General features: G+C 38.8%; 3 protein-coding genes across 3 annotated transcripts; 2 read left to right on the top strand and 1 right to left on the bottom strand.

Annotated features, from left to right (window-relative positions):
* Positions 1–2708: 2708 nt before the first annotated feature.
* On the top strand, positions 2709–4598 carry LOC143632476 (uncharacterized; the record flags this gene model as incomplete). Its single annotated transcript, XM_077100991.1, has 3 exons — positions 2709–2768; positions 3704–3872; positions 4201–4598. Coding segments are annotated over exons 1-3 (627 nt in total), but the record flags the coding sequence as incomplete, so codon positions are not given.
* A 4-nt stretch (positions 4599–4602) lies between these two features.
* On the top strand, positions 4603–6455 carry LOC143632442 (uncharacterized). Its single transcript, XM_077100964.1, has 4 exons — positions 4603–4776; positions 5099–5537; positions 5610–5691; positions 6164–6455. Exons 1-4 carry the CDS (start codon positions 4611–4613, stop codon positions 6368–6370), a joined length of 894 nt encoding a protein of 297 aa, XP_076957079.1. The 5' UTR covers positions 4603–4610; the 3' UTR covers positions 6371–6455.
* Positions 6456–8027: 1572 nt separating this feature from the next.
* LOC143632460 (auxin response factor 6-like) lies at positions 8028–14949 on the bottom strand. Its single transcript, XM_077100977.1, has 13 exons — positions 14829–14949; positions 14113–14225; positions 13633–13731; positions 13482–13538; positions 13239–13394; positions 12172–12256; positions 11979–12069; positions 11183–11347; positions 10993–11115; positions 10275–10495; positions 9282–10186; positions 8966–9153; positions 8028–8355 (listed from the first exon to the last, which is right to left on the bottom strand). Exons 1-13 carry the CDS (start codon positions 14869–14871, stop codon positions 8154–8156), a joined length of 2448 nt encoding a protein of 815 aa, XP_076957092.1. The 5' UTR covers positions 14872–14949; the 3' UTR covers positions 8028–8153.
* Positions 14950–27653: the final 12704 nt, after the last annotated feature.

Here is a 27653-nt window from a genome sequence, read left to right as displayed (position 1 = left end):
AGATATAGTTTAACATCTTTTGTAGCATCTGAGGGTAAAAAACTTATGTCAAATATTTATGTTGACTGAATGCATAGTTTATATTTTATATTGTTTGTTGATATGTTTTCCACCCATGTGTAACTCGGGTGATTATCCTAGTTGTTTAATAAATAAAACTTATATATTTACTCAAAAAAATTTTTTTAAGGGATATCTTACATTTGATCTCTTTTTTTTTAAGGCTAAACTTTTATTAAAAACGAAATTTGACTAGCAAGAAACTAGTCAGAAACATTGAAACTCATAACAAATGAAACGACTCGAACCACATAACCTAATAGACTTCGACCCAAAATATCAAAATAAAAAATCACAACCTTCATATAGAGGCTCTCGAGACACACGAAACAAAACAACACGAGACAAGACCAAAAAGGAAGCCATCACGAGCTAACATAGACCCGACTCCCATAGACTAACCCGAAAATCCGCTGCATTATACCACATACACAAAACGATCTAATCATCGTTCATATTCCTCAACCTCCTGCATGAGGCTCCCGCTATCACGTGCCATCATGCGTAAATCACTTACCAAGGTGATGCGCATTCAAATCCAGTAAATTAGGCATGGTGTGTGTTCGTCGTTAAGAAAAGATAAAAACAAACAAAGATTAGAAACTTAACTTATCACCCAGTTAAAGAATACTTGAAACCACTATTTTTGACACGAAACTTAATCATAAAGATTTTTATTTCAATATCATTGTTTTGGTTTCTTCTTGTGGCTTTCTTTTCGTAGTTGTAAGTTCAATATGAATTGGGTAGCGTGGTTAAAAACACGATATTTTCTTCTTCTTTTTCTTCCCTCCCAGTTAGGATTTTTTAATCGGGGAAGGTAAGAATTAAAAACAAAATTCCAAATTAGACATCGATTCAAAGAACCTCTTTTAAGATGGAAATATACTAGAGACATAATGTCTTATTAGAAAGATGGTAAAATATATTATGTGTTCTTATCATAAATTAAAAAATCAAGTTTAAGTTTTGTGAAAAAAATAATAATCCAATGTAGTATACCCCCACTATCCAAAAAGATTTTTCAAATAAAAATATCAGCGGACGTAGATATATAAATATAAAATAGCTGCCATGCTTCGATTATAAAATAAAAGTCTAAGACTGCTTTTGATTTTTCTATTTATGTTAAAGTGAATATAAAAAGTAAATAGATATTAGTTGTTACAATTCATTAGACGAAATTTCACAAATAGAGGCATGGTATTTAAATACCCGATTGTTATGAATTCGAGTTCCAAAATTAAAGAAATTTACCTTTCAAGTAAATAATTTTTTAAATAGAAAAGTATGAAAAAACTTATGCAAATTCATACATAATGTTCATAATGCTTTAATGATGAAATGCAAAGCGATATTCTAGCCACCCACTTAGGAGTGATTGGGTAAGCTTTTAAATTTTACTTATTTGCTTATTTGATTTTTGAAAAACAAAAAGTGTTTGAAAAAGCCTCTCAAAAAACTTCAAAATGAAACTTTTCAAAAATCAAATAAACAAGTAAGTAAATTTGAAAAGTCGACTAAACACCCCTTAGTTTCTTTCTCGCATTGAATCATTAAAATGATACATGAAATGCATTATGTAATCTTAGAGTGCACACCTTAAAGCTTCTCCTGTAAGTAAAGACTCTTTTAAGATGGAAAAACATTAATTATATTTCAGAGTGAGTTAATTTTGTTCGTGATTATCATTTCTTTTTGGTATTTAAAACCATCTTTTGTTCGATGTAATGACATAAATGATGATTAAGACTTGAGATTTTTATGGACTGTTGATATCTATTCTCAAAAAAACTTACTCGGATATCAAGACTAATAATAAAAGGGAAAATTCCCAAAATGTCCCATTAATTGAGAGAGATTCCATTTTTGTCTTTCACAACCGGTTAGCCGGGCTTCCACGACATGTTTGCCCTATTATTGTATTTTTTACTATTACGTTATTATAATTAATTTTTCTCATATTTAGTTTTTGAATATCTTGTAGTGCATAAAGTTATATTAAGTTCCAAATATATCGTTGAGACGTGCTTATTTTTATTTACGTGTTGGCATAAATTTTACTTAAAATGAGTCTGGTCAAATTATATTAAATATTTATTGGACATTTCGATATCAATTTGACACTCGGTTTTAAGTAAAATTTATGACAACATGTAGAAAAAACAAACACGTTTCAACGATATATTTGGAACTTAATATAAATTTATATATTACTAATTATAAAAGAAAAACCAAGCATGGATAAAATTAATTAAAATAATGTAATATTAAAAAAAATAATAGGCCAAACATGTCATGAAAGACGCATTAGAAGCTAACATGTCGTGAAAGATGCGTGTTGGAGGTTGACAAGCCGTGAAAGACGTATTTGACGACCGAACAAGTAATAAAAGACGTGTTGAGGCCTAACACGACGTCAAAGTCATGTGTTTGTAAAGAACATTTTTAAAATTTTTATTTTTATGGAATCTCTCGGGACATATTGGGAATTTAGTTTTCCAATAATAAAATGGCGTACGTCACTCACATATACATATATAGTTTAATAATTGAGGGATTGCTGCAGCTTTCTTCTCTTCTTCATCACTAGACCAGTTTCAAAATTTCAGACCAAATTTCTCTTACTAGGGAATCAATCTAATCTAATGGAGTACGCAAGGATTCATAATAATAATAATAATAATAATCACAAGCAGCAGCTTCAGGTACGTACTGCTCTGAATTCTAGTAAAACAAATAATTTCAATTTCACCAGTCAGTCAATGGAATCAATAGCCTCTGATATACACGCAGCCGTACAACAGATTAGATTCATTGATTGACTCCACGTTTCTTCATTCATACAGTTGTCATTTACCATCTCTTCCTTCGGTTTTAAACTTAATCAATTGAAGTTTTATTCTCCATTTTTCTATTTCTTTGAACCTCATAATGCATGTTCAATTGTGTTATTGCTGATTTTATTCCAATTAGGTTTTATGCTCCTCTTTCTTCTTCTGTTAATTTGATCCAATCAACTGAAGGTTTGCAGATCCTTTATTGGTTTTCGCTTATTGTAATCCGGTTCCTTTGTGAATTGTAGCTCATACTCTGTTAATGTTGTTACTGCTAGTTTGTGTCTAGGTTGACTTGTTTTGAATTCTCTTATTTTGATTTTGGGATGACATCCGTACTGGCACCGTACCGAAAAATTCCGATAACCGGCGTATACGAGTAGCGTGCCAACGTTTTCGGTTCGGTACCGATACCGATTGCGTTTGGTCGTGGCTCGTTCGATAAAAGCTTGAAAAAAGCTTGCTAAAAAAACTTGATTTGAAACAATTTGAGCCGAGCCGGCTCATTTTTGAATCCGAGCCAAGCTCGTTGGCTCACTCGTAGGCTTGTTTAACTTCAAGCTTGAGCTGAGCGAGCTGCCTCGTTTAATTTTGAGCTCGAATTCACTCACACTAGCTTGAGTGACTCGTTTACACCCCTATATTCTGTAAACAATGCACGATCAAATTTTGATTCATACAATTGTGGATTTGAAAATCCTTAAAAGCATTTCTCTTATTGCAATACAGTTGGTTTGTGATTTGAAGCTCATGATGTGTTCACTTTAATTTGTTGTTGACTTATTGCTGGTTTGATTCAAATGTAGGTTGGGATAATATCTCCAAGTAAATTGAGAATGAAGCTAATGGGACACAGGAAGAAAGATGGAGGATCAAAAAACAATTCAGCAAGAACATCTCCTGCTAAATTCGAAGATACTGAGTTTGTTAACAGCAGTTTGTTATCTTCAAACTCTGGAGTTTTTGATGATGAAGGTATGTGCTTCAAATTTGTCTTTAAACAATTAATCTTTTACTTTTAAACTTTGAAATCGTAGAAATTTTCTGCCTTTTGATATGGAGTGTTTAAGAAAACTAATTATAATTTTTGTAATGGTAAAAAGTGCATCCAAACACTTCATAACAATGTGGACCATCTTGGATTGATGTCATCATCTTTACCTTTTGGTAAAGTGTATTTTATAATCCAAAGATAAGCTTTCCATGAGTGCAAATTCTAACTGTTTTTAAACAACAATGACATTGACATATGCTTAGTAAGTTTTTGAATCATAAATATGCGTTTGTGGGCCTGAAACTGCAGTTTCTAGCATGGGGATTTCATCTGTAACATTCGATACAAAAGAGGGTCGTGTGAAACCGCACCAGTTTCAAAAAACAGATAGTGGTAATTCAAGTTCAGTTCATCCTATAAGATCATTAGAAGATGATAATCTTGATTATGATAGCAATGCCAGCTCATCCAGCTTTGAGTTTCATAAAGCTGAAAGGCTAACACATAATGCTATTTCAAGATCCTTGTTGAGACCCATGTCTTCAAAATGGAATGATGCTGAAAAGTGGATAATGAATAAGCAAATTATGCAGAATCATAATCCAAAACACACTATGCAAAACCGAGTTAACCGGGGAGGGACTGCAAATGTAATTAAAGGCTCTTCTGAGGCTGTTAGTTCTGTTAAACGGGTAGACTTTGGTCAACCTGTGTTACAAATGGGCCCAGACAAGTTTCCGTTTACACCCTCTAATCCACACCCCGTTTCCGGTCAAACAAATGAAGCAAGCGAGTCAAGCAATAGATGTCTTGAAAGTAAAGATCTAAAAGAAATTGACACCAGGGATTCATCGTGTGGACAAGGTTTGAAAGAGGATAAAACAGGTAATAGTTAGTTTGTTAAATATGATTTAAAAAACTCTACTGTTTCAATGATAATTTATGATTTTGCATAAATCTTGGAAAATATATCTAACTTGTGAATAAAACAGGTGATAATTAGCTTGATAAATGTGTTTAAAGAAAACTATATTGTTACAATGATAATGTTTTTGCATAAATTTGGAAAATATATATGTAACATGAGGATAAAACAGGTAATAAACTAATAATTAGTGATTGAAAAACTATATTGTAACAATACTAGTTTATGTTTTTTGCATGGATCATGGATAAATATATCTAACAAGTATTGATTATAAAATAGGTTGTCACGAAGTTAGAGCGGTTTCAATGCGCGACATGGGGATCGAAATGACTCCAATCCCGAGTCAAGAACCGTCGATGACATCGACACCCATGGGGTCCACAACGCCGCTTCGTAGTCCAAATTCTTCAATTCCATCTACACCTAGAGGTGGACCAACAACCACACCTGTACAACACACGGTTGGTGACTGCTCGGTCAACCCAAAAGAGTTGACTGAGCAAGAAGTCAAACTTAGGACTCGAAAGGAGATCTTACACCTTGGGATGCAGCTCGGGAAGATGAACATTGCTGCTTGGGCTAGTAAAGAAGATACCGAAAAGAAAGTATCGCATGCTGAAAATGAAAAGGAGAACGTGGCTGAAGAGTCTTTGAGGATTGAATTTGAGAAACGGGCTGCTGCGTGGGAGGATGCTGAAAAATCTAAGCACAATGCAAGGTATTTATTTATTTATTTTAATAAATTTGTCTAGGTTCGTGTCGTTTAACTGTAATTGAATGTTATGTTTAGATTCGTACGCGAAGAGATTAAAATTCAAGCATGGGAGAGTCAACAGAAGGCCAAACTTGAAGCTGAAATGAAGAGAATAGAGGTAAATTTGATTTATAATTTTTCTTGTTTAAATGGTATTATGGGAGGGCAAACCTGATCCGTAACTGAAAAAACCGAACCCAAACAAAAACCAGCAGTTTGGTTTTATGTTTTCGTAAAAATCGAATGTTTTGGTTTGGTTTGGTTTGGTTACATTTTGCATGTAATTAAAACCTAGAAAACCTAACCAAATTTATGAATTTTCATTTTCAACTGTTAAGTAATTTATAAAAATTTAATAAATAGCCCAATTGTATTATAATCGCTTGATTATTTAACAAAAAGATTTAGGCCCAAATTCATTGTTCGGGCCATTTTTTTTCCGGCCCAAAAATTTCAACCATAATGGTAAAACTGAGCCAAACCCATACAAGAAACCGAAACAGTGAAGATCATAAGTTACCAAGTTAGTTAACTTTTGCCTAGTGGAAGGTAAAACTGTAATAAACTTGTTTGTATTTATTTATGTTTAGGCTGAAATTGAACAAAAGAGAGCCCATGCAGAAGCAAAGATGTTGAAAAAGATTTCATTGGCAAGGCAGAAATCGGAGAAAAAAATGGCGACGGCGGAAGCCCAGAGAAGTAAGCAGGCAGCACGGGCGGCTGCACAGGCGGAATACATCCGACAAACGGGTCGCATTCCGCCGTCTTCTCCTAACAGCTGTTGTGGCTGGTCATGAAATAGTGTGTAACTAGTCTGGTCTGGTGGTTTGTGGTTTTGATTGACTTAAATTTCTATATAATTTCTAGTTTGGGAATTTGGTAGTGTTGAGAGTTATTCAAGTTATCTGAAAATTTTGAAAATGAATTTGAAACCAATTGAAGGAAACCAAATTATATTCAAAATTATACACATTTATAAACTTATTTTAGTTTTATAAGTATTCGTTTTTATATGTTACTTAGTCATATAATTTCTTGTAATTATAACTTCTTTTTTTTTAATTATACATATAAGCAAGGATATGGTACAAATGATTTTTTACTTTGAAGTGCTAAGTTATAGTTTTAAAGTGACAATAGCAATTACTTTTGTTCATTTTGTTACATTGTAACAATTAGAAAAGCTTTTTTTTTTCTTTTTTAAATTCTTTTAATATTCTTGGGCAATAAAACTACAGAGGGTAAAGGACTAAAGACATAAAGCCGATTAGTTTTATGCAGGTAAATAAATTAAAAGTTATATGTATAGTTTTAGAGGAGAAAAAATAAAATAAAATAATTTATATTATTTATATATTGATGACAGGTACTTAGAGTGGTCCCATTTGGGGGTAGTGGTCACTGGTCAGTGTGAAAGAATGGAAGGCATGTGGGCTGTACTTTCAAGAAAGGAACAAAACAGAAGAAAAATCCTTTTTTGACCCGCTACAGCCCTTTGACTACGTTTTCAGAATTTAATCATTTTTTTTAATAGGCAACAAACATAGAATGCCAATGTAACGAGGTGACCTAATGGCTGAAGGCCACTGTCAGCTGGCCCAACCCATTTGTACGAAGCTCTTAAGCGCCTCAAAGTTATCTCCAGTTCCGGAGAAAACCCACTTGCCTGAAGGCCAACTGATGGTAAAACCCGGATGCACTCAAGTCGAACTGGAGATAACAAAGATTTCAGTCTTCCTTCATAGAGCCACCTATGTCCCCCCCAAAATGTTGTAAATCCTAGTCTTCCTTCATTGAGCCATCCATGTCCCCCAAAAGTATTGTAAGTAAGAATTAAAATTGAGTATACGTTGAAAAACCCAAACTCCCTACCATCACACCACATTGGAAAGGACAATAAGGCCTTGGTTATCCACACACCCTTTTAAGTGAGGTTCCATATGATAGTATAGCACCTATACGAACGTATATAGGGTGTGTGGATAACCAAAGAGTGTACGAATAACATATCCCAATAATAAATACAATAGATTTTTGAAATCTTTATGAATATTATTATTGACTAGTCACCTGTTCATTATATATGACTCGTGAATTTTAAATCTTTGAATATAATTTGCAAGTAATGAGAGTTCAAATATTTATAAATATTATTTACAGGTTGTGAGAAAGTCTCGTGATAGACAAAAAAATATTGAAGTATCAGTATTATTACTACAGAGTGAGCAAGTTCCTGTGGTGGGTTAGGAGGTTTATACGCCTTGATTTGATATCAGCATTGACGTTAATGACGATAGCTTTGATATCAAGCTGGCGAACTAACTAGCATGAATGAGCTAATCGTGGTTATACGCCTTGATTAAGATGAAGGCCGTCCTAAACATATAAAACCAAAACTACAACACAAAAAGTACACGAGAATCATAAGTACCTAAACCTTAGAATGCATGATACATAGCGTCGGTAACAAGTCTCATTTAGGGTCCAAATACATAAATATAAAGTGATCATATTAATTACAGTTTTATAAGTACCTAAAGCTTATAATCGAGCATTTCACCATAGTATGCTCGAGTTGGTTCAATATTCAAGTGAACCAACCGATGCAACCCCGTTGCTGAGACTCATAGACTCTTGGCAGCTCGGAGTATAGTTTTCATAGCCATTGTCCATCCGTTTTGGTGTCTGAACTGAGTTAAGTTGCTCGAGTCCTAGCTTCCCCATTTGCTGCACCTCTTGTGGCGACAGTATTTTGATACACCATACGCTGTTCACAAACTCCCTGTTTGAAATTAGGGGACGAGAGGGGCATTGATAAGAATCAGATAATCGTGTGCGATATAACGAATAAGTTCAAACATCACATAAGTTTCATTTAATATATTTAATATATGTTGATATGATATTTTATTATTTTATTATATACAAAATTAAGATAGAAATAACTTGATACTATGTCATATATAAAAAAGCATGACTTAACATATGTACAAAAATAATTAGAAACGTAAAACAAGCCGAGCTTGAGCCTAGTTGAGCTCATGCTCGGCTCGTTTACACCTAAAATCAAACCCTAACCTGGACAACCGAAGACGACCTGTTTAACTCATTCATCTAACGAGTCAAGCGGCCTGTAATCAGTTATGCATGTGTTACGTGGGTCATAAACGTGTTGGCGCGTTAGACTAAATGGGTTAACGGGTTGACATGTTGTAAATGAGTTGAAAACAGGTTGGCTGGTTGTAACAACGGGTGGGTTAAACGAATTGCCAGGTTGACATGATTAGTTAAACGGTTTGGTGAGTCGGTCAGTTTAATTACAGGCTCCACATATTAACCCAAACACGGCCTGTTTAATTAAGCAGGTTAAGCAAGTTATAAAAGGAACTTACGGCCAGGGGTCATCACCGAGGAGAAGAACATCATTCTCCCGGTCAACAAATACAAGCTGCCAGCCTGATCTCGGGTCCTCCAATTGGCCTTCAAGCCCGAACATTTGACCCAGTTCACTTTTAAGTTCATGATAGCTGCTGAACTTTCCCATATCGAGCGACCTCCCAAAACAACCAAATTTATAAACCTGTTATCAACAATACCAAAATCAATTAAAAAACGAAAATATATGTGTTAACGAGCCCCACCCTGGCTCGGCTCTTTCACAACCATAACTGTTACAACAAAATATCTAGGAGTAGAAAAAATACTCACCTTAACAAACGTGCTATTTGGTGGGTTTGTTTGACCATTTTGAACCGTTTGGCCTGTATTATCAGGTGATTGAAGGAAACCCGACTCGTCAATACAACTTGAAGGTGTTGTCATTGTCGGATTTATTGAAAACCCGTTTCCCGCATTACTCATGTTATAACCAGAAGAAGTCAACGGCATGGTCAATGAGTCACCATCACCACCATGCAGAAAAAGATTCGGGTTGTCTATGTTAACTCCAAATAAAAGATTAGTTTGTGGATCAGTGTTCGGTTCATGACCAATCGAACACTCTTTTCCCGGGAATGGGGGTAATGAAACCACGGTTTGTGAAAGATTTGTGTTCTGAGAGAGGCCCATTTGGGATGGTGGGCCCAACTGCTCAACTTGATGAAGAAGAGACTGTGATGAACCGGATACAAGAAGCGGTTCAACCGCAACCCGTTTCGCGGGCCAGCCTGTGGAAGTTAACATAGAGGTGGACTGAGGCATGTTATGAAGTTGTGAAGTTTCTTGCGAAAACGGGCCCAAAAGACTAACCGGGCTCCCAGTTGACTCGGTAAAGTTTTGACTTTGGACCGAAGAGATCATAGAGAACGGATTCTGGTGGGTCAATTGCTGTGAAAGAAGATGAGATTGAGATTGATGAACCATATGGGCCGGGCCCGACCCGGTTGGAACGGGCTGGTGTTGTTGAAACTGTAATGGGTTTGATGGTTTTAAAGAATCAATACTTCTCATTTCTTGTAGTGCGGCTGCAGCCATAGCTTGGTAAATATCAGGCGGTTGCAGCCAGTTTGACCCATTAAGTCCCGAAAAGTTAAGCGAACCGAACCCACGGTCATATGGGTTGCCACGAAGCCACATTAACGGTGAGTTCATTCCTAAATCCTCTTCTTTCATACCTAGATCCAGCAAACAAATAATATCTAGTTATCCATAATATGATATTTTGAAAAACGAGAGAAGCCCGTTACAGGTTTGGGAAATTACCGTTAAAAGCGGGAAGCCCGGGTGGCCACGGGCGTTTGAGTCGGGGAAATTGAGAAGGGTATATTGGGAAAGTGGTTAACGGTTCAATTTCCCATAGTGAAACCCTAGGTTGTCTCTCACCGGCTGTTGACTCATCCCACCCAACCTTAACGGACCGCCAGTGTGAGTTGGGCCATCGTGTCGGGTCCAAATCACCAATACCCGTTATGGTGCCCATATAGCTATAAAACATATACAATATAGTTAAACATACACCGTTTTTATATGAAAACAGGGACAAGTTTCACAACTAGGGCTGCAAACAACCCGAGCCAGGGTGGGCTCAAGCTTCGCTATTTTACAAACCCAGCCGAGCCAGCTAGTTTATTTTTAACGAGCTGAAATGTTGAACTCGAACTCTATTCATCAAAAGCTCGTGCCAGCTCATGGCTCGTCTAGCCGCCTCGTTTTTTATTTATATATTATTTTTTATTATTGCAAAGAGTTTTATTAGAAATATAAACAGAAGTTATGTTTATTGTTATAATTATTATTGTGTCACCGATAACATGTTAATGAACCCGCAAATGTTAGTAGCAGTTATTAAGCTGATATTGAGCGAGTCGCGAGCTTTTTGAACAGCCCTATTTCACATACAAGGATCATACTTTCAGTTGGTTTCTATTTTAGGTAATATTCCCATATACATTCTTATTAACATAACTTTTGTTTAACATACCGGCGGACACTTGATTCTTCAGTTTCAAACAACATTCGGATACGCATTCCAACCGACACCCGCGTATGATAGACTGCTTTAATAAATTTAGTCAACGGTATGACAAATTCTGACGGGCTAGCCCTGTGGAGGATGTCAGATTTAGTAACTTTGAGGTTTTTGTTGAATAAAAATTTTATAAAATGGATACCTTGGATTATAAAAAATGGTGAATCGGCTATTAGTTGCTGCTGCGTGTGCAGCAGCCGCAAGAAGCCCCAGATGCATGCTTTCACTAGATAAAACTGAGGACGGCACAACAGTTTGAGGTCGATTCGCGTGTCGAATTCCTATCAGCAACTGGTTTTTCTCGGTCCTGTGTAAATCAAAAACACCCTTGGTCGGCAGTTGCATTCAAATTTGGGGGTGTAAACAAGCCGAGTCAAGCCTGAGCTTGACTAGGCTTGATCTTGGCTCGTTCAGCTTACAAGAGCTCGAGTACAAGCCCGGCTCATTTCGAGCTCTGCTTCTAAAGCCTTGTTAGTAGGTTTTCAAGCTCGAGCTCGACTCCTTTATTTTAGTAATTAATTTATACAAATAGTAAGCTTGTTTAGGCTCTTGGGCTTGATAAGTGAAGCCCGGGCTCGTTTATTGAACAAGCGTATTTTTAGGCTCGTTTATTATTTGCCAAGTAATTTATATATATATATATATATATATATATATATATTTATAACTATTTTCATGTATATAATTTAGTTAGAATTTTTATATATAAAATGATATACATTATTTAGCTATTTTTAAAATAATCATATACATAATAATTATTATTATTATATTATAAAAATATATTAAATAAAAATTATAGAATAATAAGATAATCTAGGCTCCGAGCCAACTTGAGCTTCATGAGTGAAAAAATTTATTTTTAGGCTCGAGCTCGTTTAAGCCCGGCTCGATTCGCTTAAGACTGAAGCTGAACTGTTCAGATGCAAAGTGCTTACCATATGAACAAGACAGAATCGCCAGCAACAAGTTTTTTTGCACTCACAAAAACACTCCAACCCGTTGTTAGAAGATGCCGTCTCGGCTGTCCTGAAATGGTGTAAAAAATAGATCAATGAAGTGTGATAGTTGCCGTTGCAACTTGCAAACAGAATTCATGTATTTGTGAAACGAATGAAGTTGCAAGCGTACCGCGGAAAATGTGTCTAAATTTCCATTCATTATCGTGTAAATCTCTCGCGATTAGTTCTTGGCACGGAGGTTGCTGTGTGAAGTCCTGCAGATTTAAACAAAAATTAAGTCAAAGTAGTCAAACTAGAGGTGGTAGTATGTTCGAGCGGGCTGACTGGGTCGGGTGACAGTTCAAAACAGGCTGAATTAGGCCTGTAAATGAACCGAACGTTCAGCGAACCGTTAGTTCGTTTATGTTAATAAACAAACGAACATGAACACATGTCTTGTTTGTTCATTTAAATTCGTTTATGTCCGTTTGTTTACGTTCATTTATGTTCATCAGTTTGCAATCTTTTAAAGGCCGCATCTGTTTTTGCTTTGCTGTCGGTGGGATTTTACTGGGCATGATTGATTGATTGATTGATTGAATTAAACAATTACGCTCCAGTACAATTTAGTTTGCTTTTAATAATTATTTAGGCCCAACACATTGTTGTTCGTGTTTACTTTAATTGGTTTTAGCTCAGTTATGTTTGTTCATCTATGTTCAGTTATGTCGTTCGTTTATGTTCGCGAACCGTTCGGTTATATTGTTAACAAACGAACATGAGCACGCTAATTTTCTTAACAAACATACACAAACAAGAATACCCCGTTAGTTTAATTGTTCGTGTTCGGTCGTTTGATTCGGTTACAGGCCTAGGTTGAATAAAAACAGTGAGTTTGTTACAGGTCAGGCCAGATTGAGTTGACCCGAAATAATTTGTCCTAAACTCACAAAAAAAATTTAAAAATAACGAGTGGTAACTATGATTATTTTAATAATAATCTGCTTCTATAAATAAATTGATTCATGAGGTTTTATGCATTTAACCTGCTTTCGTTAAGCTATTTTATTTTTACAAAAACCCGAATCAACCAATTTGACCTGTTAAGAGTTATAATTCACAACCAACCCGGCCCAATAAAAGATAGACGGGTTAAAACTGCTGCCCAACTCAAAATTTAGGCTTGATGAAACACATCGTATTGGACCAATCTTATTTTACTTGTATTTATTTATTTTGGAACAGATTTTAGCTCACCAATGGAGGAAACACTTTCTCAGCTGCGCGACGAGGAACCGAAAATCCACCATGAGTGCTGGTGTCACTTGCTGTTAACGTTTTACAAAAATAATTTGTCGGTTGTTTGTTCGGGGCACCCAAATCCGCCGGAAGAAACGCCTCCTTTTGCTCTTCCTATATAAACAATATGTTAAATTAAACTAAAATGGTTATGGATAAATTTCGACACATTTATTAAACGCTAAAAAGGGAAGCACGTACGGAGTTCAATGGTTGTAATGTCATCTGAGCATAAACCTCATCGGTCTCCACATCTGCCTGATACAAAATTTTTACAAAATAATTGTGGGAACCCAAAAATAAATAAATAAAATATTACAAAATAATTGTTAGCGGGCTGGGCAGGGCTTACATGCATTGTGACATTGTGAAGTTGACAAATGAGTTGTGGAGGCAAGCTCGGGTAATTCAGAGTATGAGCATCAACTTCTTTATTTGTTGATGCAGCAACCTACATGAGATACAATTAGAATCATTACATCAATAGGTTGGGCTGGATTTGGTGGACCCGTAGCAACTTTTTTTCAAATATTTAAAAAAGTTAATGGGCCGAACCTTTTATAAGTAAATGGGTCGAAATAATACATTTAAAGATATCCTGAATTGACCCGTTTATAAGTAAACGGATCAAAATAAGACCCAAACCAATTTTGTCAAAATTTTAGAAAAAGTTAACAAGCCGGCCCATTCATAACCAAAAGGGTCGAAACATTTAGTCCCTTTGGCGTTGTTTTAAGCTAACTTTTTTGATAAAATATATCCAGAATCAACCCGTTTATAAGTGGGTCGAAATAAGACCCGAAAAAGGATAAATCAAGTCTGCTAGGACTACCTGCTCACTATGACCTTGTGGGAAATAAACGACACGACTTCCGACTGTCGGAAGGGAAACAAGAGGACCCGCACAAGCATGCCAAAGTTCAGAATTCAAACATCTTTTCTCCCCTGAAAACAAAATCACACAAAAGAATATAACTTTTAACACAATTAAGAATCCTTAATTTATAAACTAATGCTAGCCTAATAAGTAATAACATCTAGATAAACTTAAAAATCATGATGGAACTTATTAATAATGAATTACTAACTATTTATAAAAAATTTCATATTCTAATTCAAGATTCCAAGAGTGATCATAACCGTTGAAACTTGAAACAGACTGAACCGCCCAAACCGGAGCAAGTCGGCTGGTTTTCCCCGTTTAAGATCCAAACGGGCCGGTTCACGGGTTGGATTTGGCGGTTTAAACCAAAACAAGCCTTTTGAACAATTATTATTTATACTCTCTTTAAAATTTTTGGAATTTGTTATTATGAGTATGCATTACAATCATAAACCATATTTATCATTTTATTATTTTAAAATTTCTAAAATACAAAAGGTTAAAGAAATGTCTCAAACCACCAAAACCGAACCGATAAACTGCAAAACCAGCCCAGAATTTTCATCAAAACGGGCCGAATTTAACGGTGAACCATACTAAAAACCAACTATAAACTCAAACAAATAAAAACTGACTTCATATATGAAAAAAAGAAAAAAGCTGACCTTCAGGCAACTGCTGACCAAATCCAACAGCAGCTAACTTCATTTTCAGATCCCAAACAACTAAAATTCTAAAAACAAACAAGAATCTCACAAAATTCCTTAAACCTATGAAAAAAAAAGGGACCACTTTTCCTTTCAAGATTAATATTAATGATTCTTCAACCAAAACCGGTGGTTGTACTAGAAAACAAAACCAATTTCCACTTCATATGATCTTGATCTTTCCCCCCAAAAAACACCAATAATCTTCAAATCTTGATTCTTGATACAACCCCACCAATAAATTCAGCTCATTTAGCTTCAAGAACCACTTTAGATCTCAACCCACTTCAAAAACCCTAATCTTGCAAGCTTTAATAATCTTGAAACTTGATAAACATAAACCCTAATAAAAACCCAGATCTATTTCACCAAGATTCATGGATTCAAGTCAAAAAGCAAGCACCTTTGAAGCTAAAACAGTTGGGTTTCTTCATTTGGTAACCAAGATTTGTGCATACAAGCAGTTGGGTTATATATATGTAAAGTGGTTTTATGTGAATATTGAATGAGATCAAAGGTGGATCTTTTAACAGATTTCTTGTAAATGGTTTTCAGCTTCTTTCTTTGCTGCAACTTGACTGTTACTGTAGTCTTACAAGTACTCACTCTTCCTTTTCTTATATTATTATTATTATTATATATTATATTCTTTTTTTCCTTTTCTTCTCTCACCTCAATCAATCATCAAATACCACCATTCAACTTTTTCTTGGCCCAACTTTTTCTGGAACTTAAATACCAAATTCACTGTCTCATCTTTTATTTATTAAAGTTTAAAAGGGTTCAATTGTATTGAGTTATGATCATGACCTATATATAGATTTGTCTAAAAAAAATACACGCGTTTATTTAAATGAGTCAAGCAGGTTAACGGGTTATAGTGAAGTTGCGAACGTGTTAAACGAGCCATGAACGGGTGGGAGGGGGGGGGGGGGGGTTGACGCCACTAGTGATAAACATGCATGTTAAATGGGACGTAAGTTGGTTTCTTTAACAAAAATAATACAGGGAGATTAATATTTGTGACGGTTGAACGGCGTATATATTTATTAGTTTTAAGACACAAACCCAAGCCTATACACGAACTGTTTCACTTTTTGTTTGTTTATCTCATGTTGACTATTTGTAATCAAGTTGCATTCGTGTCATAAAGAAGTTCATAAATTGTGATAAAGGGGTTACACATGCAGTAAACGTGTTTCTTTGGAAAAAATCATACATAAAATCTAAAGCATTTGATGGGCTAAACGACGTATACATTTATGTTTGTTAAGACACAAACCCTAACTCATAGACCTGCTTAATATATTTATCTAAAAATGAGTTAAAAGGATTGCCAAGTTGTAATCAAGTTGCAAATGTGTCAACGAGTTTATGAGGTGTAATAAATAGGTTAAGTGGGTCGTAAACATGTTTCTCTGAAAAATATTATACAAAAGATTGAAATTTGTAGGTTGAACAAGCAATATATTTATTTGTCCTAAGACACAATTTATTTAAACAACTCAAACAGGTTAAGGTGTTGGAAGACAGATTTACACCCCTCTTTGTTATGTTAAATAAAAAGTGAAAATATGTGTTGGTGGTAATGTATACGTAGTTGTATAAGGAAGTCAGATTTTGTTGGACCCAGAATCTAGAGTTAGATTGGAGTGTGGTCCTAATGCGGTGCCATCCATTTTCATTGATCACTGCTTGTCAAAAAGTAATCTACAAGCTTTTGTTTTCAAACTTTACATACATAACTTCTTTATTATAATTCATCAAACGTCATCAAAATCATTTTTGGATTACAAAACTAAAGATATATTGACCAACTTTAATTTATTTTAAAAAAAAAAAGATAATATATAGTTTACTACAACATGATGAGTATTGTGAGATGATTATAACAAAATAAGAAAATCTTAATGCAAACAATGGTAGAGATAAGATGAAGCACTCATAAATTACTTAAGATCAACTTGCTAAAAATTTTATTCAAGTCAAGTTTAAAGGAGTTTGAGTATAGAGTCTAAATTGAAGCCTGTTTAATTAATAAATGAGCCTGAGTCTCACATATCAAGCTTAGCGTGGCTTGATCCCATTAATTAATAAATGAGCCAAAGTCTCACATATCAAGCTTAATGTGGCTTGGCCAACCTAGACAAACTTATTACTTATATAAATAGATATATCATAATAAATATTAGGTATATAACTATGACGGAAATAACTTGACCATATATATTATATTATATTTGAAATTATAATTACATTATACGTATACACACACATATATTTGCAGACGTGGCTAGGTTTGATCATGATGCTAAAGAACCGAACCATGTTGTTTGTCTAACTGTTGATGTATCTGAAGAGAAGACATAAGCAGACGGGGAAATTCCCAGACTCACAACAAAATGAACTAAGGTGCTATTTGTTTTTGAAGAAAAACACTGTCTACAATCTGATTTCATCTGATTTCATGTCTGCAACTGAAGATGTGGTCTGAAGGTCTGCAATCTGAAAATATAATACTGTTTGTTTTATAAACTGGGTATCGTCTGCATAAGTTGAAAATTAGTTACCTATCATACATATCCAGTAGATAGAAGTCATTTAACGTCTGTAGACTAGTAAAATAGTTGGTGGAGGACGGTGGACGATGGTAGTGGCGGACGGTGGATGGTGGTGGTGATGGTGGTGGGTTGTGGACGGTGTTGGTGGCGGATGGTAGGTGGTGGTGGCGGCGGACGGTGGGTGGTGGTGATGGACGGTGATGGTGGTGGGTGGTCAACGGTGTTGGTGGCGGATGGTAGGTGGTGGTGGTGGGTGGTGGCAGCAGACGGTGGTTGGTGGTAGTGACGACGGTTGTGGCCGACGGGTGGGTGGTGGTGGTGATGGATGGTGGTGGGTGGTGGTGGTGGTGATGGACGGTGGTGGTGGCGGATGGTGGGTGATGGTAGTGGACGATGGTTGTGGCCGACGGGTGGGTGGTGGTGGTGGTGCTAGACGGTGGTGGTGGGTGGTGGATGGTGGTAGTGGACGGTGGGTGGTGGCGGTGATGGACGGTGGTGGTGGCGGACGGTGGGTGGTGGTGGTGGTGGACGCTGGTGGTGGTGGTGGTGGTGGCGGCGCATGATGGGTGGTGGTGTTGCACATTGGGTGTTGATAGGATGTTAAGAAGTGTGAAGTTGTGTGAAGAAGTTAAACAATAGCTTATTTTTGAAGACCATAAAAGCAGTTTGCAGATCTTATTTTAAAAAACAAACAGTCTTCAGAAGCTTATGTCTGCGCGCCCGCAGACATAAGCCTCCTGCAGATGTTTTAAGCAAAAACAAACACAACCTAAGTCATATGCAAATATTCTCAAGAGAGTTGGGTTGGTTTGTAATTCTGTCCCGTCATATCTAATCTCTTACTAGCTAGATTCCTTTTAATAAAAATTTTGTCATTAGGAAAGCGTACCTAATAAAATTTATTTGAAATAAACTTTTAGTGGAACAATATTTATCCGAAGCGATGTGTTCAAGCATGCTAAGATCATCATAAGAATTAACATGCAGCGCTTACATATGTTTCTCTTCATTTATAACTTAGAAAATTCAAAAAACTGCGCTTTTTGAAGGGAATGCATCACCATTATTATTATATAAATTCTATAACTAATTGCATAATAAACATGGTTTAGGAACTTTATCAATGAGCTTTAACTTAACTGGCATTGAAGAGAAATTGATCAAGTGAAGATTTGAGCTAAAGCCCCACAAGAACCCAAGTTCGAATATGATTGCAACCAGATTTTAACGTAGCGGGTCTTAGGGCGACGGTTTTCCTTAAACATTATCTACAATAGTGCCATAGTGGACGCATAGGGTCATTTTTTGTCATTAAATTACCCCAAATAGCCGGGATTTCCTTGGTTGTTTAATAAAAGGAAAAAAAAACACAAAACAAAAGATCTGTGCCATCTTGGAATCCCATCAAAAGATTTATAATTTCTATTTCTAGAAGACATACAATATTTCTTTTTAGAACAGCAAAATTTTATAAACAAAAATAGCCCACCCCAAAGCCCAGAATTACCTAGAAGACATGCAATACCTTTTCTTTTATTTTAGACTATATGCAACATTTCGTATCTATATAATACTCCTTGCTATTAGTAATTTCGTATCTGTGTAATATTTCATTTCAGTAAGTTAACTTATTTTGTTTTGTTATTCATTCAATAGCATTGTTTTGAGATGAACTGATTAAAATAACAATTTAATGAACCAGCATGTTTTGGACGAACTAGAAAATCAGTGAAAATTACACCAAAACAAGTCAAAGCATTGACCAAAGATTGACAAAATATAACTACCTAATTAACCGAATGGTTCCAATATTAAACCGATTAATTATGGACCGGTTTGAAAGATCAAACATGCGTTACAGATAAATAAAGACACCCATTTTCCTCCTTCCAAATTGTTACAAATTTAAATCATTACAAATTGAAACTTAATGTCTCAAATTGTTAAGGGTTTGACGATTGGACAAAAATAATTAAAATCAACGAACCATATGGACCAAATAGTCACTCCCTCAATATGCTTAAAAACCTCAAATAATCAAAAGAAACGTGTAAGCACATATAGTATTTCTTTAAATATGATGCGTAGCTTAGTTACGTAACCCTTTATCATTTTTTTTTTCTATTTAGTTACTGATATACTCATATGATTTTTGTAAACTCTTCACTTAAAATTGGTTCTATAAAGAACGCATCTCTATTTATGTATTATAAAAACACCATGCAGTAAAAAAATACGACAGCTAATATAAGTTTTCAATCATGGTTTTCCATGATATTTTTAGTGCATAGGGTCACATCAATGGATTATGCCATATTGCATTCAAGTCACATCTTCTTATCTTTTAATCAAATCAGTGATACGAGATTACATGTGTGGTTGTTCACGATCGTTTCGTAACGTTAATATATGTTTTGTCTAGCTAAATTATATTATATTATTACAAGTCACAAAGGTGATTTATATATAGCTAAAAATGATATAAAACACAACTATATTAAGAGGCTATTTCCGAATTTATCAGAGGTAGAATGTGTTTAGTCCATTAAAAATACGCTTCTTAATGTTCATGAAACCTATTATGTGTAAGTTTCATAAACCTGTTGAATGATTTAGAATGATGTTACCATTTACCAATTAATTGGTTAAACCTCTTAGTGATTTAACATAAGATTACCAAACAACCATTTCTGATGTAAACAATATGCAATTATTAATCATAGAACAAGTCAAGGAGAACATGTCACACGGATATTGCACAAGAAAATGATAATAGTGTATGCTTTGACAACGAGGTTGCAACAAAAATTAAAGATGCATGATTTGAAGTGCTATCATTTCTTACAAATATAGTGTTTCTTTTTCATATATGTTGCATCAATTAAAGATTTAGTATATGTCCTATAGCAAATTTACCGTCATAGATACTCTTATAACCGGGACGGTCTGGTGTGTGCCGGCTTTCGTATCCAAAGTTACACGTTTTGGCACAATAATTGGAGTAGCGCATTCATATTATGCATGATCATGTCATATTATAAGGTTAGGGGTTCTGGTGTGGAAAGTGCATAAGTTTGATGTAGCTTGGGTCTAGTGCAAGTAAAGATGGAGTGGCATTGCATCTAGAAAAGTGTAAGTGTTTAAAGATTGAATAAATGTCAACTTTCTGATACGGCTTGTTTATGATAATAACAATAAATCAATAATGCTAAAAAACTATAGGAGTATAATTTAGGTAATATTAATGGAGTCACAATTGTTGGACCTTTTTGGGTTGTAATTTATGTTCGAACCTCAAGTGTAGAATCGGGAATGGGGGTTGAAGAAACACTAAGTGAACCCTGGACAGATTATAGATAATCTGGGGGTTAAGTAATGTTTCCCACGGATGAGGTCTAGCTGAGAAGGTTGTTCTTCAGGAGACCTGCAAAACAGACACCGTAAGCTCGTCACTGAGAAGGGGGGGGGGGTTCCTCCTTGTGACCACCCTCCGGCGTGAGAATCAGACTAGATTGCTCTGAATATAAATGTATATTAAGAGATTGCTAGATAACAGGATAGCAGATGGTCTTACCATTCCAAGATGTTGGAGTATTTATAGCCGAAGGTAGGTTTCCTAGAAGGTACAGCCGGCTGAATAGTATTCCTGTTCTACCAACAGTGGACTGTGCACAGGCCATACTGGTTGGTGGATAGGTTACGGCCAACAGTAACAAAGTCGGCTGCACTATTCCACCAACTGTAGATTATGCACGTCCCACCTACTGTGGATTATACGCCGGCCATGCTGGTTGGTGAATAGGTTACGGCCAACAGTAACACTATTCCACCAACTGTAGGCTGCGCACGCCCCGCAGTAAGGGTTGGTGAGTAGGCAGCGGCTAATAGTGACAAACAGTACTAGAGGGTGCTCCTCCTCGTACTGTTTTCGGTGAGCTGTCACCCTGTGATTGGCTCATGGGCTGTTCTGGTCAGATTGTCTGTCATATCCATACCTTGATAGGTATAGTACAGAAGATCTTTCAGAATCATACGGACTGGCTCATTTTGGCGGGATTGTTCCCGCCTTGCTCATTCCTTCATGTGACTACTGAAGTGTCTATTGTCTTGTGCGTGTAGCCCTGCTGTCTGCGGGTAGCCTTCCCTGATGGCTTGTATCCGCAACTGCGGGAACAGGCGGGGTACTTCACCATTGGGAGGCTTTCCCTGCGTGTACAGCTTGCATACTGCGCGTAAGGTTCTCTGAGCATGGTGGGTCCTGCGGGAGCAGATGGCCTTTGCGCAGACGTCCCTGTTCAAGGTGAGTCTTGCGGGACCAACTGGGCTCTGCTGGGACCTACCTCTTCAAGTCCCCCCAGTCCAATGTTCTTCTCATGAATGTTCAATAAAGTGAGGTGAACTTTTGGACTTTAAGCAAGGGGTTTTGAAAAGGTTTTTAGTTTTAAGGTTCTCCGTGGGGATTCTTTCCGCGGGTTTCCTAATGTCACTTGCAAAAATTCCCGATTTTTTTGCTTGATCTTTGGGTATGATGCGGGTAGGTATGTAACCTTCTCGCGAGTCAGGAGCGTTGAGTCTTACTTGTATATAGTCTCCATGGGGTCTTGGTGGTTTTCAACATAGTGATCAATTATGCTAAGACCACCAATTCCATCACGGAGTTTCAAACAATATAATTCTCGACGTTCCCATTATGCGGGGATGTTATTCCTCTATCCGCAAGCATTGCCCAGAAGATCCTTCTTGGTTTCAATTTTCTGCGGGGCGCTGGGTATGTGAAGGGTTTTGCCTTAACACTACCCGCGCTCGTCTTACGGTTACTTTACTTCCAAGGTATTCTTGGCTTTACTTCCAAGGTATTCTTGGCTTCAATTCCCTGCGGGTGCTAGGTTTGTGAAGGGTTTTGCCTTAACACTGTACCCGCACCCGGCTTATGGTTACTTGGTTGCCAAGGTATTCTTGGCTTCAATTCCCTGCGGGTGCTAGGTATGTGAAGGGTTTTGCCTTAACACTGTACCCGCATCCGTCTTACGGTTATTTGTTTGCCAAGGTAAGGGGTGTTTTCCCGCTTACTTTTGAATCTTTTTTGAATTTTGAATTTCGAAATTCGAAGAGTTGGTGGAAAGATAGGAACAGTCCAAATATCTGAAACGTCGTGCGACGGTTTCTTCTGACTGTGTCAGGACGTGCAGGAAGTTATGGTGACGTGACAGTACATGGTCATTCCAGACGCTTTTTCAGGCGCGTGGGCGCTGTTTTTCTGGCGCGTGGCCGCGAAATTAATGATACGCGTCCTGTCAACAGCTGTTGCCAGCCTGCTTTTTGCCACGTGTCATAGTTTCATTGCACCTTCGATTTCTCTCTCCTCCGCATTAAATTCATCGCATTAATTGCGATTAGTATATAAAGGGGGAGATGGTCCTTTGTAATTCACATCTTCACTTCTCTTCATCTCTAAGGCGATTTCTGGTGAATACTCTCTTATTTAATTGAGCATTCCTCCGAAATCGTTTCTTCTTCTGCAATGTCTTCTCATGATGCTGAAGCTGTAGTCGACGATAGGAGTACTGCTGGCGAGTGCCAGTGTGCTCTACCTATCGATCTGTACCAGTATGTTGTCAGGAAATTCATGCTTGAGTCTCTTGAGCCTGAGTTTCCTGAACCTCATCAGACTGTGTACGATGCCCCCAGTGGCAAGATCAGGGTATATGCTGCATTCTTTGTTTATGGGAACCTTAGGTTCCCATTGACAAAGTTTGTGTACCGTGTCCTGGAGAGGCACGGTGTGCACCTGACCGAGGTGCATCCGATGGCGATTGCCAAGGTTCGGCGCTTCGAGTGGGTGTGCCGAATTCTGGGCATTGAGCCCTATGTGGACCGCCTGATGACCTTCTATACTTGGAGGTGCATCCAGGGGTGGTACACCCTGACGACCCGGATCAAGGGTCTGAAGATTTGCGCGACCGAGCGCGGTCTCCGATCGTGGAAGCGAGAGTTCTTCTACATTTCTGCCCGCGCCATCCCCATTGCCATGAAGTTTAAGAAGGGGCAAGCGCTTCCGAGCCTTCACGCTTCCAGCTACCAGGAGGCGGAATGGTTCGCGAAGATATCTCTTGTCCAATCTCCGGTTTACCGGTTTCCGGAGTCCGGGATGGTAATGCTGGGGATGAGCCGGGTATGGAAGGAGGCGTCTCGGTTCCCCATCCTTCTCGAATACGGTTTGAATTCTATTCCTTATGGTATGTCTTGTCTTTTTTGCTTATTTGAGTTTGTCTTCTAACTGTTTCTTTTCTTTCAGAGGGGAACAATTTGGAGTCGCTCCTGTACCCGCGGGAAGCTGACTGTCCCGTGCGGGTGGGTACTCGTGCTCTAGACGAGAACGAGTTGCCCATCCTGGAGCAAACAGCGGATCGGTTTGTGGAGGTCTATCCGCCGGGCCACGAGATCCTGAGCCATCGGCGGCCAGGTAAGGCGTTATTCTATCCTCCCCCTCTCAATGCTGTACCCGCTGCTGGAATTCCTGACATCCTGTCTTCTTCTGAGGAATCCGCAGATGGTCCTCCGTTGGTGCGGAAGAAGAGGGCTGCCGGTGGGAAAGGGAAGGAGAAGGTGGCCTCCACGGCCGATCCAGTGGTCCTATCTGACAGTGAGTCAGATAATGAAGAGGTGGCGGGGAACCCCGGTGGCGAGAAGGCCACTGTTCCGGAGGCTACGACTGCTACCTCCGGAGTACCAATGGCGACGACGGTAGCCGGCGTCAAGAGACCGGCTCCATCGGATTCGTCCCCGCCCGTCCGTACGTTCAAGCTCAAGAAAACCCGTAAGTACAAACATTCTTCTTATCTTTGTAGATTTCACTTTATAAATTTATTTGACACTTATCTTCTTGTGCAGGCGTGGATGTTGACGCATTCCAGGGTGGAGCGCAGAGGAGTACCTCTCCGCCGATGACGGTAGGCTCGGTCAGCCTACCTGAGGCGACGACCCAGGCGCCTGCGCCTGCTTCCGCTGGATCAGTTGCTCACTCCTTTGAGCCGACTGTTCCAGCCGAGATGACCTCACCGCCGGTGGTAAGTGCGATTTTTACAGCATCTTTCACCGAGCCGGCGGTTACGATTGCTGCAGATTCTGCGGCGGCGACCCCGACGGCGACCACGGCGGCCACTACTATGCCTCCGCCACCGGCAACGACGGCCGGCCCATCAGGTACGCGCAGGGCTTCTCGCCAACCTTTGCCACCTTCCCATCTGCCCGACCTTTTGGATGGATTTCCCTTAGGTTCAGGCGATGGGTTCGGTGGCTATCGGCCTGTGATCGACCCTACAGGTGCGTAGGGTTCTTTTGGTTTTTATATTTTTTTTCTTCATCTTTTCCTAACTGCTTTGTTTCTTTTGCAGTGTCGGATTCCAATGAAGTGTATGTTCCGCGATGGAACATCCACCGAGGAACAACCCTTCGTACCCCTGTGGAGTGCGTGGAATGGGCTCGCCACGCTGCTCCCCATGGTGCGTTGGGGGAAGCCATGGCTAGCTACCAGGAGGGTAGGCTAACCAATGAGCTTCGGGTTCTCCAGGCCCGGATGCAGCCGCGCGTCGAGCTGCTTTGTCGTGAAAACGACAAGTTGAAAGCAGCTCGCGCCAAGGACGTATCTCAAGCGCGGGCTCTTCGGGAGGAGAACCAACAACTGTCCGCAGCTGCTGCGGAGAAGGAGAAGGCCTTCAAGGCCCTTGAGGTCGAGGTTCAAGCGCGACTCGAGGCCCGCTCCAAGGCTGCCCAAGCTGTTAACGAACAGCTTCGGCTAGCTAAGGAGACTGCGAGGAACGCGACCGAGAGGGCCACCAAGGCTGAAGCCGTTGCTGAGCCTTTACGCATGGAGAACGAGGAGCTCAAGGCCAAACTAGAGGCTCTCCAACGTGCTCATGATGCCTTGGCAATGGAAGATGCCAAGAAGCTCCAGGAGATCTTGGACCAGAGGGGTGTGCTTGACCACACTGAGCGGAAGCTTAAGGGCGTCGAAGAGGCTGCCGCAAAGGAAGTGCTACTTGCCAACCTTAACAAAAGCGAAGCCGAACGCGCCTGCACCCAAGCTCAAGCCGCCCTTAAAGAAGCTCTGGTTGCCAAGGAATGGCTTCTTCGAGAAGCGTTGTCTCAGGTATGTTTATCTTTACGTCTTCACGCTTTCCTTTGTTCATATAAAAGGTTTTGACACTTGTATCTTTTTTTTTTTTTTTTTTTTTTTGTAGGTTGTGCGTCGGGTCTTCTCAGAGACTACCTATGATGATGCCATGAGCGCAGCCCTCAACGCTTCTCATGAGGATGGGGAAAAGGCTGGCTTCCTGCTTGGTCTAGGGTTCGTTGAGAGAGGCTTCCCGCCTTCCAACTTCCCTTTGTTCGATGTGGATACCGAAGCTGCATATGACCAAGCGGTGAACCAATATGCCGCCTTTCCGCATCCGGTGGTGGAGAAGGTGAAGGAAGTCGCTGCTGCTGATGATGGACTTGCTATCCTCAAGGCTTTCCTTGAACCGCCACGCTCTACTGATGGGGCGGGTCCAAGTGGAAGTGGTCCTGAAGCTTGATTCTGAAGATCCCTTCCCGCTGCTAGGATAGACTTTGTATAGATTCTTTGTAGGCGGGTAGTTACCCGGCCATTCTTGTAACGAACAATTATGAAATATAAATCTTTGTGCGGCTAAGACCGCTTCTTTCATTGGATTCCTTGCTTTATATGACTTGCATACTTTAAAGTAGCAATTTTCCAAGTGTTTTAGAATAAGTTAACCTTTGAACGTGCTAGATAGGTTGAAGTTATGCTTCCTTGTTCGTGATTGTGCGGGTAAGACCGTCACTTGCACTTACAAAGACGGCTAAACTTTTACTTACATCTGACCTGCGTGTAGGTTTTCCTTATCCTTTTTTAGTATAAGTTAACCTTTGAACGTGGTAGATGATAGGTTGAAGTTTTGCTTCCTTGTTCGTGATTGTGCGGGTAAGACCGTCACTTGCACTTACAAGGATGGCTAAACTTTACTTACATCTGACCTGCGTGTAGGTTTTCCTTATCCTTTTTTAGTATAAGTTAACCTTTGAACGTGGTAGATGATAGGTTGAAGTTTTGCTTCCTTGTTCGTGATTGTGCGGGTAAGACCGTCACTTGCACTTACAAGGATGGCTAAACTTTACTTACATCTGACCTGCGTGTAGGTTTTCCTTATCCTTTTTTAGTATAAGTTAACCTTTGAACGTGGTAGATGATAGGTTGAAGTTATGCTTCCTTGTTCGTGATTGTGCGGGTAAGACCGTCACTTGCACTTACAAGGATGGCTAAACTTTTACTTACATCTGACCTGCGTGTAGGTTTTCCTTATTTTTAGCGTTGTTTATGCGGGTTTTGCCGCCTTCCACACGCAACTACTTCACACATTGATGCGGTGAATACCGGCACATGTGAAGTTCATAAGTTAAAGGTAAGGCTATCAACACATTGTGAAAGGAGAATCATTTCCATTAGAAGTGGCTCTAGGCCTTTTCTTTACAAGTTTGGAATTGATCTACATATAACATTTGCGTAATTGAGCTCCATTCCATGTTCTTGGGATGGGGGTACCATCGAGCCTTTCAAGCCGGTATGCGCCTTTTCCCATGACTTCTTTGATAATGTATGGCCCTTCCCAGACCGGGGCCAGTTTTCCTGGGCGCTCTTGGTTTGAAGCCTCGTTGTTACGCAGTATGTAGTCTCCTATACTGAAGTTGCAGAGTTTTACCCGCGTGTTGTAGTACTTTTGCATTTGTCGTTTGTAGTTCTCTTCACGCACTGCGGCTAAGTCTCTGCGTTCTTCGGTTAGCATAAGATCCAACCGTCTTTCCGCATCATTGTCTTCTGGCTGACTCAAGACCCTTGGTGAGGGTAGACCAATTTCGACCGGGACCATGGCTTCAGTGCCATAAGTGAGGCTGAACGGGGTTTCTCCCGTACTGGCCTTTTTCAGCGTTCTGTTTGCCCAAAGGACGTGCGGAAGCTCGTCCACCCAGCCGGATCTGTGTTCCGATAGTCTCTTCTTGATGCCTTCGACGATGCTCTTATTTGCTCTTTCTGTGACATCTGCCCTGATCCGACCCGACCCAGGTACCCGTTTCCCTTATCCGATCTCTTTCTTTTATGATTTAATATTTATTTATACTTATATTTTACTTTTAATAATAAAAATATATATTTCCTTCCCGC

The sequence above is a fragment of the Bidens hawaiensis genome, unplaced genomic scaffold, assembly GCF_021521415.1.
Source record: "Bidens hawaiensis isolate Kalapana, Puna unplaced genomic scaffold, B.hawaiensis_p1.1 tig00006390_1, whole genome shotgun sequence".
Lineage (NCBI taxonomy): Eukaryota > Viridiplantae > Streptophyta > Magnoliopsida > Asterales > Asteraceae > Bidens > Bidens hawaiensis.
Note: the sequence above shows the minus strand (reverse complement) of the source record. Positions and strands in the feature narration are given on the sequence as shown.